We start from the raw sequence: 18,600 nt of genomic DNA on the forward strand, positions 1-18,600 counted from the left end.
ACTGATCTGAGCTGGCTCCAGCACTTCCCTGAGTATAAGAAAAGACAAAAGGGATAGTTTCGGAGAAACTTGGGAAGATTTACAAGAACTGATACAGGATGAGGTTAGCAGAACCAGAACAGTTTATGCAAAAATATCAACATTATAAAGAAAAAATACTTTGAAAGACTTAAGAACTGTGTTTGCTATAATGGCCAACCATGATTTTAGAGGACAAACAAGAAATCATGCTACTCACTTTCTGACAGAGGTGATAAACTCAAGATGCAGAATCAGACATATTTTCAGAGATAGTCAACATGGACATTTATTTTTCTTGACTGTGCATATTTGTTACAAGGGATTTGTTTCCCTTTTTCTTTTTTCAGAGGGAATGGGGAAGTTGGGAAAGAGGAGTGACAAAGAGTTTCAAAAAAAAAAAAAAAAGAAGAGAAGAAAGGAGTCTCATTGATGCATTAAAAAAAAAAAGTACATAAAGAATGAAAGGAAAGCCAGAAGAAAACAGACAAGTGGACAGATTTGAAAGTTACATGTTGAATTTATATCAGGAGTTATTATCAAGGGTTCTTTTTTGTATCTTGAACTCTAGGTTAAGAACTCATCTATTGTATATTTTAAAGGAAAAGAAGGAGCATACAACAAACTTAAGGTTTCATGTATAATCTTCTTCTGTTCTACGTTGCATATGGAAATATTCATTTTATTTTGTATTTGTAACGTTCAGAATAAGAAAAAATTAAAGGCAATTCCTGGCATGAGAAATGTATACAGAGTCAGAAATACTAAGATTGATTAGTCAGATGACATTTTTTGAACACCTGCTATATGCCAGGCATTGTGCTAAGCGCTGAGGATACAAAAAAAGGTGAAAGATAACCCCTGTTCTCAAGGAACTCATGGTCTAATTGGGTCAAGATATGTAACAACTAGGTATAATCAGGTACTTGAAGAAAACCAGGGAAGCCAGGGGGAAGAGATGAGGAGACACATCATAGATTTTAAACACAAATGTAATTCTGGCCAACTAGTATAGTACATGAAATTAGTTTCTTTCCCTACTAGTGATTGGTTTGCATTTTCTAAGCCATCCACACCCTTTCACCAGGTCTACCTTGTTTGTGACCAATGACAAACAGTGAGATGTATCTTTGAATTGAACCAGTTCTTCACATCTGCCTGATACACCCACATTTAGGGGGTACGGTAGGAATGATGACCCTGCAAGAGACACTATTACCAGGTCAGACAGGAGATGAACCAAGAGAGAAGAGTATCAGGAAAATACAGAGGAGAAAATGGTCACTGGTTTCAAATGCTATGGGGAGAGAGAGAGAGAGAGAGAGAGAGAGAGAGAGAGAGAGAGAGAGAGAGAGAGAGAGAGAGAGACAGAGACAGAGAAAGAGACAGAGAGAGAGACAGAGAGAGAGACAGAGAGAGACAGACAGAGAGAGAGAAAGAGACAGAGAGACAGACAGAGAGGAGAGAGAGAGACAGAGACAGAGACAGAGAAAGAGAGAGAGAAAAGGATGAAGACTAAGAAAAGACCATTGGATATGGCAATTAAGAGTCACTGGTAACTTTGGAGAGAGGAATTTCAATGGAAAGATGAAGTAGGAGCCAGATTGCAAAAGTTAGAAAGGTAAATGAGAAGAAGGGAAGGGTAATTAATGATAATAGTTTTTTCAAGGACTTTACTTGTGAAAGGAAAGAGGGACAAGAGGACAAGAACTTGAGAGGTTGGTAGGGGCAGGTGAGAATTGTTGAAGGATGGGGGATACATATAGGTCTGTTTGTAGAATGTAAGGAAGGTTGGTGATTGGAAACAGTGTGGGGAGATTTCTGCCATTTGGGGAGATTTCTGCCATTTCATCCCATTTGGGGGGATATCTGCCAAAGAAGGCTGGAGGGAATGAATAAAAGAGTACAAGTAGAAGAAAGAAAGGAAACACACATTTATTAAGCACTTATTATGTGCCAGATATTGTACTAAGTGCTTTCCAAATTTTATCTCATTTGATGCTCACAGAGCCCCTGAGATATAGGTGCTTTTATTAGAAGGCAAGAGACTTCTCTCAATTTCAGTTTCTGCATCTTAGAAAGAAGACAGTCAGACTAGATGACCTCTAAGGTCTCTTCTAGCTCTAAATCTATGATATTCTGCTAGGATTCTATTAACTGCATTGGTCTGTAAATTTAATTTAAGAAATTTTGGATGCTAAATCACTAATGTCCACATGGTGGCAGTTGTCTGCCATTGTGTTGAAGAACTGTGATTAGATTTCTTTCAAGACTCTAAGAGATCTTTTTTGACTGTGCTAAACTGATGGACTCAATCTTTCAACAAATTATGTAGTTGTGTTTAGTGTCCAGGTAGCAAAACTTCAAAGTATAATCTTTCAGATATGAAAACATCAATCACCATATCAGACAGTGGAGGAATGGATCTTAGTCATGGATTTGTATATTTTTGAATAGCTGGACAGTCACAGAACTGAACAGCACAGAAAGTCAACAGTGGCATGTTAGGCCATTCTAGGTCTGGTTCTAAAATAGCCTCATTTTTACTCAGATTGGATCATCAACTCCCTGTTAGACCATTCTGGAAAGACTGAGCATGGTCCTGGCTATAGATTCTGTCTAATCCCTAAGGTCCAGTCTATCTAAGTATGTTGAGGTTCATCACCAGTAAGTTTGACCATTCATTGGCCATGGCAACACATGAAATCAATCAAAAATCCTTTATTAAGGACGGTATAACAAGCACTATGCTTAGTGCTGGAGAGCCAAAGGGAAAAAGAAAAATGTTTCCTACCCTCAAGCAGTTTATATTGCAATGGGGAAGACACACATGTATGTATTCATGTATGTGTGTGTACACATACACATATATACACACATATACCATATATAATGTATGTCTCTCTGTGTGCATATATACACACATATCTGCCTGTCTATCTATCTATCTATCTATCTATCTATCTATCTATCTATCTATCTATCTATCTATTTCTCTATCTATCTATCTTCTATCTATCAAACTACCTATTTAATCTATCTATCACCAGAACCCCATAGCTCATTGGTTTGGGACTCTCTTCTCATTGGTGAAGACTGTTAATCATGAGAATGAACCCCCCAAACTGAAATAATTTTAGAAAGAAATTTATTTGGTCATTTAGTAGAGGAGGAAAGTCATGAGAAGTTTCTTTCCTCAGCCTCTGAGGGGTTTACATTGTATTGGGTTTCACAGAAGAGTACCAGTCCAGCTATTTTGTAGAGGGGGCAATTCCCTGGCCAGATCAATCGATTTGTATATTAGTAAGCATAAACATTCCTATCAAGTTGATTGAGAGGTAAGCAAAAACATTCAAACCTGGGGAAGTCATAACACAAGCACTGGGTGGTCCCAAAACCTGGATGAGATCAAAATATTTCCTGTAGTCTTCCAGTTTCCCTGGGGGTCTCTGAGGTCAGCCTGACTTCTTTTAGGTTAAATAATTTCAACCCCATCAAACTAGGTTCAAACAACATTAATAAATCAGATTTTCCAAAGAATATGTTATTTCCCTACAAGATGGGTGCCCTGTGCTCATAGGAGAAGTTGGCAGATTTGGTGAGGGTATGAGAGGGAGGAGCTTCTGTTTCATCAAGTCTCTGAAGTCTCTTTGGGCTCTTCAATCCCTTTGGGTGCTTCTGGCTTCTAACTTTTAGCTCTGAAAGAGAAAATGGATGATGCCAAACCCACCTTGGGTTGGTGAAGGGAGGATAAGACTCTGGGAAGAATCCAGCATGAGAGGAGCTAGCAGTTTCCTGGCAGGAATTAAACTGTCACTTGGAGGGAGAAGAGGATAGTGATGTCTATTCCACATCCCTGTGAGCCACATAAGCCACAGCACTATGCTACATAGGGGGGCAGCATAGTTATACACACACACACACACACACACACACACACTCCTGGATATTGGGGTACACCCACAGTGAGCATGACATGAAGGATGATTCAGAAATGGAGACTAAGAAAGAGTGATCCATTGTGCAGGGAGAACTAAGTATGAACAGTGTCATGAAAGCTAAGAAGTGATAGAGTATCTAGGTAATAAATAGTGTCAAGTGCTACAAAGACAATAAGAAGGATAATGATTGAGAAAAGATTAGATTAGATTTGGCAACTATAAGATCACTGGAAACATGAAAAAAAGAAAAATATAAACTGGACCTCAATTCTTATGACATCTTTCCATTTCTACAGTGACAGTAGCAGTATGCTTAAAAAAGTGTACAAAAGAATGCTAAGAATCACAAAGTTTTTCTACCTTTTAACTCTCGGTACTCTAAATGAGACATCCTCATTCAATGACCAATGAAAATCAGAGGAACTATGTTGTATTAATATTATTGTTCTCAATATAAATGAAATCAGAAGATATAGGAAAGTTGATGCTAAATAGAAAGATGGCTCATGAGGATTTATCAGAGAAACAAAAGTTGGCATGTTCTTCTCATGCATCCAAAGGAAAGAAAAGAATACTCACATTAGAGTGCTCATGATGAGCATAAATGAAAATGATTGTCATATATTGAGGCAGAAAGGCAATGCCTTGCCCCTGCTTCACAGGTTTCTTTTTGTTTCCTTCTTTTTAATCTTTCTTTCAGTTGCAGGAAACACAGAATCTTGGGCTGCAAGCAGTTGCTTCAAGGTTTAAAGGTTTTAACGGGTCTCTGTGGGTCCACACTCCTAGAACTATATCTAACAAGCCCCTACCTGTGATGTTGCCTTTAATAATCAACCAGTAGGCATAATTAGCTCAAAACAAAGCTATTTACAAATGTGAGAAGTGGACTCTCAACTGTGAGAAACATGCTCACCTTAAACAAGAACCATACTTCTCGTGAAATCAGGAAAGCTTTTATTAACCTTTGTGTTTAATCCCCCTGAATGAACGGGTAGCTCCTAAGGGAGTGCTACAATTATTCAGACCAATGCAAGCCTTCTTAAACTATTCCAATTCAAATCTCCCACCTCACCATCTATTGGCTAGATGAAGTCTCCTGAACACCTAACTTCATGTTTTCCTCTACAATATGATTTTTATTATCCTAGTGCTACTACAATTCAAATACAGACCCTCTGTAGGCAACAGTCATCAAAAAAGTTATCTTGTTTCTGCTTCTATCAAGGCAACTTTTGCAATCTTAGCATGAACATGAGACAGGCCATGTTGGAAAATATCCTTTACACAGTATTTTGCTCTATTCAATCAAGTGTTGCCTACAGAGGGTCTGTATTTGAATTGTAGTAGCACTAGGATAATAAAAATCATATTGTAGTAGCAAAAATAACTTTTATTGAAAGTGGTAATTTCATGTTCTCATTAGTAAGGGGAAGCTCCTGAAAAGAACTATAGGAAACTTCTGGAAGGCATCACTGACTTAATCAGTATGGAGGCTTCAATTCACCAAGGTTGGACTCCTCTTTATACAGACTACCCCTAGGTATGCAACCTAGAGAGTTACACAGGTCTTTAGGCAGTTGTTACAAATAAGCGGTCACAACCTGGCCGCACGTATAAGAAGTTCTTATGGTTGGGTTCAGCTGATGTTTTTACTAACATTGAAACACTTTGTTCACCTTGTCTTTCTGTACCATGTCTTTCTCCTCCGATGATCTTCTGATTATTCATATCATCCGATGCACAAAAAATACACAAAAAAGATGTATTCCCAGTAAACATGGTTGCCTCTATCATGAAGACCAGTCAGGACAGTCTAAATGGAAAAGAGATTTTTTATAGATAATGAAGTCCTACAAATGTTCTGTTGTACAGATACCATTGTTCTGATTCCATTAAGTTCTGGGAGATTACAGAGCCTACTAAAGGAGACCCATAATCACTGAAAAATGTTTGGCTTTATCTATACAATGTTATCCAAGTGGATAAAGAATGCTTATTGCCCATGTAATGATATATAGTTGGTTGGACACCCCATAAAACTTATCTATCAGTACATAAATCTTGTACAGACACTAGAGATGTACAATGTACTAAACCTAAAACTGAGTAGAAGGAAAAGTTAGATTGTTTGGGGACAGTTATATAGTACTGTCAATGATGCCCAGACTTCTCCCTGAAACAAAAACTCATCATCTCTAGTAACACTTTTTTTTCTGTATTTTTAGAGGAATTAAAATTGTGAGTCATCCAAAGTTCAATGATGATGATTACCAGTGATGACTTCTATGCAAAGATCAATACCTAGCTATTCACTTAGGAAACAGGCTTCTTGCCATCTACTATATTGCTGTGCTCTCATGCTTACCTGAAACAAATCACCCTCCAGATCTGCTCTCCAGAGAACTTGCTGTCCCTCCATAGAGAAATTAATCCGCTCAGCATTGGATCTCGACTTGGAGCTGAATTGCCTTGATTAGTGAGTGAATGAGTACAAATTCATTTAGTCCCACATACTTAGCTGTAAGAAGACCATGTTTAATATTCTATTCAGCTATGCATCAGGAAAACCAAGCCTATCTCGGTATTTTGTCATTTATCTTACTATCAGTAACAGTAATATAGTCAACAGTTGCATTGCTATCAGGCGAGACATTACAGTTGATGGACTTGTAATACCAGTTGCAATTCCTATGACTTTTCCCCTTCCCTAGCCATCACTGTACTATATATCTTTTCTCCCTCCATTACAATGTAAAATTCTGAACAATATGAAATACTTGGGAGACTGCCTGCCAAGACAAATCCAGGAACTATATGAACAAAATTGCAAAACATTTTTCACACAAATAAAATCAGACCTAAACAACTAGAGAAATACTAATTGCTAATGGATAGGCCAAAGCAATATAATAAAATGAAAATTCTACCCAAATTAATTTACTTATTCAATGCCATACCAATGAAATTGACAAAACATTTTATAAAGCTAGAAAAAATAACACAAAAAGTCAAGAATATCAAAGGAATCAATGAAAAAATGTGAAGTAAGGTGGCCTAATCACATAAGATCTCAAATGGTATTATAAAGCAATAATCATTAAAACAATCTGGTGCTGACTAAGAAATAGAATGGTGGATCAGGGGAATAGATTAGGTACACAATACACAGTAGTAAAAAAACCATAGTAATCCAGTGTTTGACTAATCCAGAGATTCAAAATTTCACTATTTGACAAAAATTGCTGGGAAAACTAGAAAGCAGTTTGGCAGAACCTAGGTGCAGACCAACATCTCACACTGCATACTGAGGTAAGATCAAAATAGATAAATTATTTAGACATAAAGAGTGATATTATAAGCCAATTACGGGAGCATGGATGATTTTGTCTGTTATATTTATTGATAAATAAAGAATTTATGACCAACCAAGAACTAGAGAACATTATGGAATATAAAATGGATAATTTTGATTATATGAAATGAAAAAGGTTTTGCAGAAACAAGACCAATGCAGTCAATATTAGAAGGGAAGCAGAAATCAGAATTTTTTTTAACAGCAAGTTTCTCTGATAAAGTATATCGACAAGTGAGTCAGATTTATAAGAATATAAGTCATTCCCCAATTGATAAATGGTCAAAGGATATGAACGGGCAGTTTTTAAATGAAGAGATCAAAGCTATCTATAGTCATAAAAAAACTCTAAATCACTAATGATTGGAATATTGCAAATTAAAACAACTCTGAGGTACCACTTCACACCTATAACATTGGCTAATATAGCAGAAAAGGGAGATAACAAATTTTGGAGGGAATATGAGAAAACAGGGACTCAATGCACTGTTGGTGGAGTTGTGAACTGATCTGTCCATTCTGGAGAGCAACTTGGAACTATGTGCAAAGGACTATAAAACTATGCATACCCTTTGACTTAGTAATACTATTAGGTCTGTACCCCAAAGAGATTTTTTTTTAAAAAAGGGAAAGGCTCTATATGTACAAAAATATTTATAGTAACTCTTTTTGTGGTGGCAAAGAATTAGAAATTTAGGGGATGTCTATTGATTGGAGAATGGCTGAACAAGTTGTGGTGTATGATTGTGATGGATTACTATTGTGCTATAAGAAATGATGAGCAGCATGTTTTCAGAAAAACCTGGAAGACTTACATGAACTGATGCAAAGTGAAATGAGCAGAACCAGGAGAACAATGTATACACTAACAGCAATATTGTACAATGATCAACTGTGAATGACTTAGCTATTCTCAGCAATACAATGATCCAAGATAATTCCAAAAGATTTATGATAAAAAATGCTATCTACCTCCAAGAAAGGACTGATGGAGTCTGAATGCAGATTGAAGCATACTTCTCAGTTGGTTTTTTTTTTTTTTTGGTTTGCCTTTTCTTTTTCAACATGGCTAATATGGAAATGTTTTGCATGATTGCACATGTGTAGTCTATATCAAATTGCTTGCCTTCTCAGTGAGGTAGGAGAGGGGAAGGAAAGGAAGGAAAGAATTTAAAACTCAAAATTTAAAAAATGTTAAAAATGTTTACATGTAACTGAGAAAAAATAAAGTAAAAATTAAATGAGAATAAAAGAATTTAAGATTCTTTTGTATACTACAGATCACATCCCTAGAAGATGATTAACAAATTCATTCATCCATTCATAAAAAAATTTCATTAAAAAGGCTTATGCAGTGGTCAAGTAGTCAGAAAAAGGAATAATAGATAGATATTCTATGGACTGCACTAGAACACACTTAATATTAGTTAAATTAATATTAAAAATTAATTATATTATATCATATTACTAATAATATTAATTTAATATTGAGAAACTTAGAAGAAGCACATTGGGTGAACCACCTCTCTCAGATTTATGGGACAACATAGGCAGGACTCATAAAGGATGATAAACTGTTTTTGTGTTCTGAACTGCATTGCTGGAGGAAGTAACCACATTAATGAGATCAATAAAGAGGGAAGAGTGCTGGATTTGCAATCAAAGACACTTGTACAAGTCCTGGTTCTACAATATATCTGGATGACCTTGGAGAAATCACCTAATCTCTTTGGGTCTTAGTTTCCTCATTTTCAAAATGAGGGGGCCAAATTAAATAACCTTTAGGGTTCCTTCTAGCTATGAATCCCTGAAACTGTGATCCTAAATTCTAAAGTATTTGTGACATTAGCTTCCTCCTCTGTAAAATGTGGATAATAATAACACCTATGTGCTAGAGTTGTGAGAATAAAATGAGATTAATATTTGTAAAGTACTTGGCAAAACTTAAAGTGGTATATAAATATATTTGTATTGTTTAACTTTTCATGTTGACTTAGCTCTTTGACACAGCTTCATTCATTCATTCATTCATTCATTCATTCATTCATTCATTCAGTTATTCAGCTATTAAGCAGCTTTTGTTGTTCAGACATTTTCATTTGTGTCCTCCTCTTTGTGAACCCATTTTGTGGCTTTCTTAGCAAAGATCCTGGAATGGTGTAATGGCAATTTAAATAGGAAGATCTTTCCCATTCATTCATCACATGGAAGCCTAAATCATATGCTGTAGGAGGAGCTTGCTGAATAGGTGGAACAGGAAGGGTGGAGCAGAACTGAGAGGGAGTGAGAGCAGTTAGGGTGGAGGGAGAGAAAGGACACCAACAAATAGATAGCTAGGCTTGTGAGCATTTGTTTGCTTGTGGGAAGGTGGGCGGGGGAGGATGGGAGAGGGGAAGATGCTTGGGCATGACTTTGTCCCCTGCAGTGCTAGTGTGTATTGACTTCTTGGCTACTATGATGAATTTGACTTTCTGGTTTTGGGATTTGGCTTTCTGGTGTCTGAATGAATGTTTTTCTTCTGCCTTCTATATGGAGAGTCTGTTATACTTTGCCATTGAGAACTATGCTGGCATTTTCATAGTCACCACCAGTGCTGTGAATATTGCCTAGGCAATACAAGTTTGCCATTTCTTTCTCCATTTCATTTTACAGATAAGGAACTAAGGCAAACAGGGTTTAGTGACTTGCCCAGGGTCACCTAGCTACTAAGTGGCTGAGGCCACATTTGAACTCAAGAAGATGAGTCTTCCTGACTCCAGGTTGGGGTCTCTATTTCACTGAAGATACAAAGATAAGAATATAACAATCCCTAATCTCAAAGAGCTTACATTCTACTGAGGGGAAAATAATATACACCTGGGTAAGTCAATACAAAATATTTACAAAATAAATCTAAAGGAATTTCCAGTGGTGTGTGTGTGTGTGTGTGTGTGTGTGTGTGTGTGTGTGTGTGTGTGTGTGTGTGTAAAGTACCCCTGGACAGAGTCTTGGGATATACCCATACAAAGGGTGTAGGACATAGATTATGAGAAAAAAGAGATAGAGAAGAATCACTTTCACCTAGAGAGTTTAGCAAAAAGCTCTTCGCAAAATGTGCCCAACAAATGCTGGTTGATTGATTGTTAAATTAATTTAATAATTTTTTTTAATATCAAAGATCTCAAAGAAAGTATGGTTTAATCATGGAGAGATATAGTTCTTCATCCTGACCTGTAGCCTGTGGAAACTACTAAGTGACTGGTTTCAAAATGAATACTATATATTCACTGACAATAGAACTTATGTTGCAGCAACAAGGATTTAAATTAGATATGGAAGGAAAAAATTCTTATCAAGATAGCTCTTAAAATTGGTTTGGGGGAAGATATGGTATTATTTCTCTAGAAACTTTTAAAAATAGGAAACATTCTAGAAGACAGTATAGTGTATAGTCAGGGCATTGGGCTATAGGTAGGAGATCTGTGTTAGAGTTAACTGTTTATATTGGGTTCTAATCTAGACTTGGCTTTGCCACTGGACAATTGTGTGACCTTAGGCAAGTATTATTACTTCTCTAAGTTTCAGTTTTCTCATCTCTAAAACTAAGTGGTTGGATGTCAGCCACTCTATCTCTAAAATTCAATGGTTCTATTCTCCTGTACTCCGAATGATTTAGGTTTGGTCTTGAATTACGGCTGTATGACATTTTAAGGCATCTTGCAGTCCTATGCCTATGTATTGAAAATTTATGATAATTTAAAAAATATATTTAAAAGGAATAGAAAATTGTTCATAATAGGTTTGCAGTTTCATGAGCAATTGTCTTTTTTATTATCCTGTGTTATGGAAATGCTTGTTTCATTCCATAAATTTAAAAATAAAATAAATACATAAAATAAATAAAAGTTTTAAAAAAGCTTTATTGATGCCTTTAAAAAAAACAGTCATTTTTAAAATTATACTCCACTTCATTTCTTCCCCTTATAACAAAGAAAAACATTTAAGTGAAACTAGTAAAATGACTTGCTCAGATAGTATATACAACATTCCCTTTCCCCATCTGCTGAGGGAAGGGAGTTTAATTTAATTTAATTCAATTCAAACTGCATTTAATAAGCAATAATTTGTTAGGTACTGTTCTAAGCTCTGGACATACAAAGATAAGAACAAAATATTCCCCTGTGGGATCAAAGTTTGTTACTGCATTTCATCTGAAGAATTTTTTATTTTTGAGGGTGTCTTTCACAAGTCAGTCTTCAAGATGAATGATATTCAGGATTTGGTAGTGTGAAAAGAACAGTCTTTGGAGTCAGAAACCCTGGGTTCAAATCAATCATGTGCTAGTAAATGTTTAACAACCAGTTCTCTAGGGAAAAAAATGTACACCCACAGTTCTTGAAATTTAATCTGCATTATTTACTTTTCTCATTGCTTTCTTAAATCTGGACAATCAACAAAACAATAAATTAAGCCTGATTTGTAGCTTTTGCTGATTTCTGAGAAGTAAATACTCACATAGAAAACTGAACAATCTGTTGTCAGGTCTGACTCTCCCACATCGCTGTTCAAAAGGTGCCTCTGATGCCAACATGTAGGCAGAAAGAGTAGATATTCTGACCAGGTGTTTTCATTTCAGTCCTGCAATTTTCCCACTGCATCATAGCTACTCCAAAAAGCTGCTGAAAAGTTCAAATGACTTGCAATGAACTTTGCAAGCCTTAAAGTGCTATATGCATATTAACTATGATAATTATTAGAACACTAATGAATCTTGAAATATTAAAGACATTGGGATACAGTCTTATACCTTATTTGCATATACAAAAACACAGTGCATTAAGATGTGAATAAGTAATCAAACCGTTTGGGGTTTGATCTAGCACTAGCTTATGAACTCTGCTAGAAACTTGGGCAGCCTTAAAAGAAAAAGCTCATTTGTTTTGATTTTTTACCATGTGTTATGTAGGTAGCAGTGATCCACAGTACAATCAACCCAACAGGAAAAGCTCAAGAGTGGGAGGCAAAATAGTAGGGGAAACCATGATTCATAATGATAACCATCACTCTAGATTTCCCTATCCCAATTAATCCCATAGCAAACTGGGTTTTAGATATTTCTATAGCTCTATAGGAAAGATGGGGACCAAGTTCCTGGAGAGCATCATTCAGTTTAATATAAGGAACAACTCTGAATCAGTTAGGGTCATTCCAAAGTAGTCTATTTGCAACAGTGAGCTCCATTCAATTCAATTCAATAAATACTCATAAACCATATATTCTGTGACACCTGAGATATAAAGCCAAAATGGAAAAACGTTGGAGTTGTTCAAGAGGAAACTGAACAACTGTTTGTCTCAGCTATTGTAAGGGCAGCTACGTGATGCAGTAGATGAAGATCTGAACCTGCAGTCGGGAAAATCCGTGTTCAAATCAGACCTCAGACACTTCCTAGTTGTGTGACTTTGCCTCAGTTTCTTCAAATGTAAAATGGGGATGATAACATCACTTTGTGTGTTGTCGTGAGGATCAAATGAGATAATATTTGTAAAGTGCACATAGTAGGCACTATACAACTGTTTATTCTTTCTCCTGCCTTGCAGAAGGAATTTATGACTCACCTTGGGCTTTACTTCCTGTTTTTTAATAGTCTTGAATATATAGTTGCCCAATTCAACAATGGACCATCCTCTGCTCTTGAACCTTATATTCTTGAACCTGTCCCTATCCTGCTAATCCCAAACCTGGGTTAACCCCATGTCTGTTTTAGTATAACAGTATCATGCTTATTAGAGAGACTAGGTGTCACAGAGAATAAAGCACTGGACTTGGAATCAAGAAGACCCATCTTCCTGGATTAAAATCTGGTCTCAGACACTTTCTAGCTGGGTGACCTTGGGCAAGTCACTTAACCCTGGTTGCTTCAGTTCCTCATCTGTAAAATAATCCAGAGAAGGAAATAGCAAACCAGTCCAAGTATCTTTGCCAGAGCATAAAGAAACTTCAAACCCATCTATCCCCTTTACAATTTTACATGAGTAAAGTGAGAAAAGTTAAGTGACTTGCCTAAGGTTATATAGGTCCTCTGACTCTGGTATCATGTTGTCTTTCCATTCCTACTCTCAAGCTCACCAATGCTGCTGGCTGGAGCAATTTTATTCCAAATTTGGGCTAATAAGTGTTTGAGGACAGAATTCAAACTCAGGTCTTTCTGACTCCAAGATCTTTACTCTATTCACTCTGTCACCTAAAACTTCATTTTTGCTGCTCCTACAGGGTTCCTTGGTCCTCTCTCTGACCTGAGGCAGCAGCAGTAAAGGGAGGGTGCTGTTTCAGTTATAAAGGAGACACAGCTTTTGGTTGTTTTTTCTTTTACCCCTCCAGGTGGCATCATCTAACTTCCAGTGAGGACCCGCCCTTCTTCACTCTGTTACATAGCGATTGATCCCACATAAGAGGCTAAAATGGGGAAAGTCAGTTAAGCTGGTTCCTAGGTTCCTATCTGCTTTTTCTGTTTTGTATTTCCTTTTTTTGGGGGGGGGGTGACCAAACATTTTCAAGATGGACAGGTTTAGACTTAGTGACCACTTTAGTGAGTTCAACAGGTTCAGAGATACTGGCTCTTCACTTGGTGTTGACCACACTTCAGAAGGATTCCCTTATATCTACTCTAGCCTTCTAAAAGATGACTACTCCCAGGAATATTAGTAATAATAATTATTTTAAATATATTCTATTTAAATATGAACATTATTTGAAATGCAATTATTTTAAACATACATATGTTTTTTTAAATATAAATATTTTAAGTATAAACATTTTTAAAAATATAATTATTTATTATTTTAAGCATTTATGTAGTAAATTTAAAGTTGGCAAAATGCTTTAGAAATATTTCATTTTATTAATACAATATCCCTGGGAGGTAAGATTTATTATTATACCCATTTTACAGGTGAAGAAACTGAGGAAGACAGGGGTCAAGTGATTAGTCCAGAATCATACAGCTAGTGTCTGAGGCAAGATTCAGACTCAGTTCTTTCTGGCTTCAGACCCAATCTCCTGATTCTCTTACCAGAAAATATAGGCTTTGAGGGGAGAACAAGTTAAATTCAAAATTCCTAAACACCTGTCCTGTAAATTATTTCATGTTTAATAGTTTTAAGTATCAACTTCCTGTTAGAATATAACAATAATTAGGATGTTTACTTAGTTTGTTGTGTCTGTCAAATGTATATTTGTGAGTGTTCTGTGTTTAGCATCTACTTCATGTATAGAAAATACGTAGTTGTCCCTTACAAACTAAAACTTCATCCTTAAGTATTTTGTCCTGGTATATAATGAGTCTAAGAGTATAAGAATGAATATAAGAAAAGGGAGTCTAAATCCATGTATACATATCTATCTATCTATATACTTATATACACATATACTTATATATATACACACAATATAAATACACATATATACATACATATATACACATTTTTATACATACATACACACATCTTTCTGGCATTTAAAGTCTTCATAACTTGTCTCCTTCCTACTTTTCCAGGCTTTTTACACTCTACTCCTCTTCACGTGATGTAGAATCCAGCAATATTAGCCTTCTTGCTCTTCTTTGCACACAAAACTCCATTTCCTGACCATGTCTTATTGTTTCCCTGGCTTGGAATCTTCTCTCTTCTCACCTCCACCTCCTTCCTTCCTTGACTTACTTCAAGATCTTCTGCCAGAGTCCTTTAGGGCAGCTAGGTGGCAGTGGATAAGAATGCTGGGCTTGGAGTCAGGAAGACTCATTTCCCTGAGTTCAAATTTGGCCTGACACTTAACTAGCTGTGTAACCCTGGGCAAGTCACTTAACTCTGTTTGCCTCAGTTTCCTCATCTGTTAATTGAGCTGGAGAAGGAAATGCAAACCACTTCACTATCTTTGCCAAGAAAATCCCAAATGGGGTCATGAAGAGTCAGAAATAATTGCACAACAGGAGGCCTTTCCTGATCATCTTCCCATATACTCCACTATCAGTGGTTTCCCTCTCAGATAACTGGTATTTCCACTGTAGGTATCTTGTACATTGTTATTTGCATTTTGAGTCTTGGAATTACGATGTGAACTCCTTAAAGGCAGAGACTGTGCTGTACCTTCCTTTGTACTTCCAGGATTTAACAAAATTCTTGGGATATAGTAATTGTTTAATAAATGCTTGTTGACTGATTGGCTGACTAGGGACAGTACATCAGTTCTTAATGTTAGGTGTACATAACTTATTCCTGTGTATTAGGTTTTAGATTTCTGAGGTATGGGCAATGATATTTTTCATTTTTGTATCCTGGCTCCTAACTAGGTGCTTCCATATAATAAACATAATATATGTGTGCCAAATTAAGCTGAATTGAAGTAGCTGATCTGAGGACTGTTCTAATTCTAAATTCCCATGATTTGATGATTTATTATTTCCCCCTACTACTAAAATTGAAAATTAAAATAGTCATGGGCAGATATTACTTTGTAGACCAACCAAATGTCGGAAACCTGACTCTTCTGCAATAATCCAAGAAATAAATTCTACAGAGAACAGGAAACAGAAAAAAAAAACCCTCAAGATTTAAGGAATGGTGGATTGCAGCAGAGTTGTTGTAGAATTCATTCTCTACAGCAAAGATTCTTAAGTTGGTCCACGATAACTTTTAAAATAGATAAACTATTTCAATAAAATTGGTTTCCTTTGTAATCCCGAGTATTTCATTTTCTTCATTTAAAAGCACTGTTCTGAAAAGAGGTCCACGGGCTTCACTAGACTGCCACAGGGATCCTTGACACCAAAAAGGGTAAGAAACCTTGCCTAAAAAAAAAAAGAAACCTTGCCTACCCAACACCAAGGACTGGTCTGCAGATGGGAAAGCTATAGACAAGATAATGTATATAAAATGTTAGACAAATGTAGACTATTTTTAACCTCATCATAGAGCAAGGGTTGAAGGTTTGAAGTGAGAAGGAAGTCGATCCACATGTAAAAACCACATGGAGGAAAAGAGTCTTTCCGCGTGAAGTGGAACCCTTGCCCTAGCACATCCTCAGGAGGCCCTTTAGGTGAAGTTCAAGAAATGTTCCAATTCAATTCCTTGCAAACAAAGAAACTGCTTTTCCCTTCAGGTTTCTTACTAAATCTGAATGGAGGGTGGCTTATTACCTATCAGAACACACCCTTCTCTCTTAGACTATCCAATGAAATTTGAGTTCTCCTCACTTGGGGAGGACAGGACGTTCACGGTTAATCGACAGGTGCTTCTCACCAATGGTTGAATCTGACACCGGCCAATGGGCTAGAGAAAAGGGTTGATCCATGGGTTTGAGAATGAGAAACCAGAAGGGGGGGCGGAGACTGTCCTGCGGAGGAGGCGTGCTTTTCATTAGGGATGGAGAGTAGATGGGAGGGGAGTAGTTGAGGGGCGGGTAGTACGGGGAAAGGATATTCCCAATCAGAACTAGTGTAACCTGTGGACCCAGGATCTCTGTGGCCAATGAGGAGGGAAGCTGGCAAAAACCGGGGGTTGGGGGGGGGTGGGGCAGGTGTCCCCGCCTTCCACCCGGTCCTCCGTCCCCGCCCCTGTTAGTCCGCAGGGTTGGGCGGGGCGGAGTGGGTGTCAGGTGGTCCTGGGCGTGCAGCCCAGGCTAGGAAGACAGGACGAAAGGGGTGGGGAGGGGAGTAGAGAGAAGAGAGGAGCGAGGAGCCGGGAGCGGCTCTGGGCAGCAGACCTGGGAGCGCTGGCTTCATGAACGGGTTATCCCCAACCCCATACCCCTCCCACCCCACCACCCCTGTGTGGTGGAGGTAGAACAGGAGGAGGTGGCGGAGGGAAGGCCGGGGATCCGGCCGGGCCCCCAAGCTACCCTGAGGGCTCTTTGGGCCGGGACACCTCGAGAGGTTCTCGCTCCGCATCCCCTGCCCCGGCCCCCCAGTCCTGCCCTATTCCGCCACCTTCCACCCTACCTGCAGCCGCCGCTGCCTTCGGGGGAGGAGTCCCCCAGCTTCTGCGGAGCCGCATGAACAATAGGCAGCGGCGGCTCCTGCGCTCCATGGATCTCCCGCTCCATGGATCCCTCCCGCGCGCTTCTCGGCTGCCTGGCGAGCGCTGCTGCCGCCGCCCCGCCCGGGGAGGATGGAGCCGGGGCCGGGGGCGAGGAGGAGGAGGAAGAGGAGGAGGAGGAGGGGGCGGCGGTGGCCGTGGCAGTAGCGGAGGAGCTGGGCTCCGAGCCACCGCTGCCCTTCTGGACCGCCGTGTTCGACTACGAGGCTGCAGGCGAGGACGAGCTGACCCTGCGGCTGGGCGATGTGGTGGAAGTGCTGTCCAAGGACTCGCAGGTGTCCGGCGACGAGGGCTGGTGGACTGGTCAGCTGAATCAGCGGGTGGGCATCTTCCCCAGCAACTACGTGACCCCTCGGAGCGCCTTCTCCAGCCGCTGCCAGCCGGGAGGGGAAGACCCCAGCTGCTACCCAGCCATCCACTGTAAGGGCCAGGCGGGACAAGCGGTGCCAAGAGAGGAGGGTTGGAGGTGCCGAGGTGGAGGGGAGGGGCCTGGTTCTAGTGGGGGAATTGGGGCAGAAAGGTTTGCTGAGGGAGGGGGGATACCCATGGGAAAGAGGGTAGCCGGTGCGCGCTTGCGCCGGGTGCAGGGGTTTGGTAGTGCCATAGATAAGATCCGTGGTGCGCAGGCCGATCCTCGAATCTCAGGCTTTGGGCCTTTTCAGTTTGGATGGGACTACCCCCTACTGTGACTTACCCCCACAAAGTCAAGTCCTCAGCTCGGGGAGCCCCTCACCCTTGACTGGGAAAGTGGGTAATAGTAGGCTCATAACGACTTAGGTATTTCTAAAAGCAACGTTAGAGGTTATCTAGTGCCCCACTTCTTTTACTGACACTGAGGATCCGTGAAAAGTGACTTACCTAAGGTCACACAGCTACTAACAGAGCCGGTGTCATTACATCAATATTGTGAGGATCTTAGTCATCAGGTCCACCAACCTCCTCTCCTCCCCCACCCAGCATAAGCATTTACTGTAAGGGAGATTGGGGAGTCCAAGACAGGGCTGGGTCGAAAAGTTCATTGAACCTCAGGTTTCCTCAAAACTGAAATTTCTGTGAAATATTGTATAGTTTTCTTGGCTCATCTCTACACCAAGGAAGCTAATATCGCTACGGGCCTCACTGTGTCAACGATGTCCCAAGAAGTGGTGAGTTGGGAGGGGGAAAATGTATCTGAAGTACAAAGTTCATTGCCTGAATTCCAGTTCTTTAACTTGCCTGC

General features: G+C 39.0%; 1 protein-coding gene across 1 annotated transcript in view; it reads left to right on the plus strand.

Annotated features, from left to right (window-relative positions):
• The first annotated feature begins 16,936 nt into the window (after nt 1-16,936).
• The window catches only part of MAP3K9 (mitogen-activated protein kinase kinase kinase 9), a 139,162-nt gene continuing 137,498 nt past the window's right edge, over nt 16,937-18,600 (plus strand). The window contains exon 1 of the mRNA XM_072629243.1: nt 16,937-17,801. Within this exon, the coding sequence (XP_072485344.1) occupies nt 17,387-17,801 (415 nt within the window). The 5' untranslated portion in view covers nt 16,937-17,386. The remainder of the gene's footprint in view (nt 17,802-18,600) is intronic.

Source organism: Notamacropus eugenii, chromosome 1 (genome assembly GCF_028372415.1).
Source record: "Notamacropus eugenii isolate mMacEug1 chromosome 1, mMacEug1.pri_v2, whole genome shotgun sequence".
Classification (NCBI taxonomy): Eukaryota; Metazoa; Chordata; class Mammalia; order Diprotodontia; family Macropodidae; genus Notamacropus; species Notamacropus eugenii.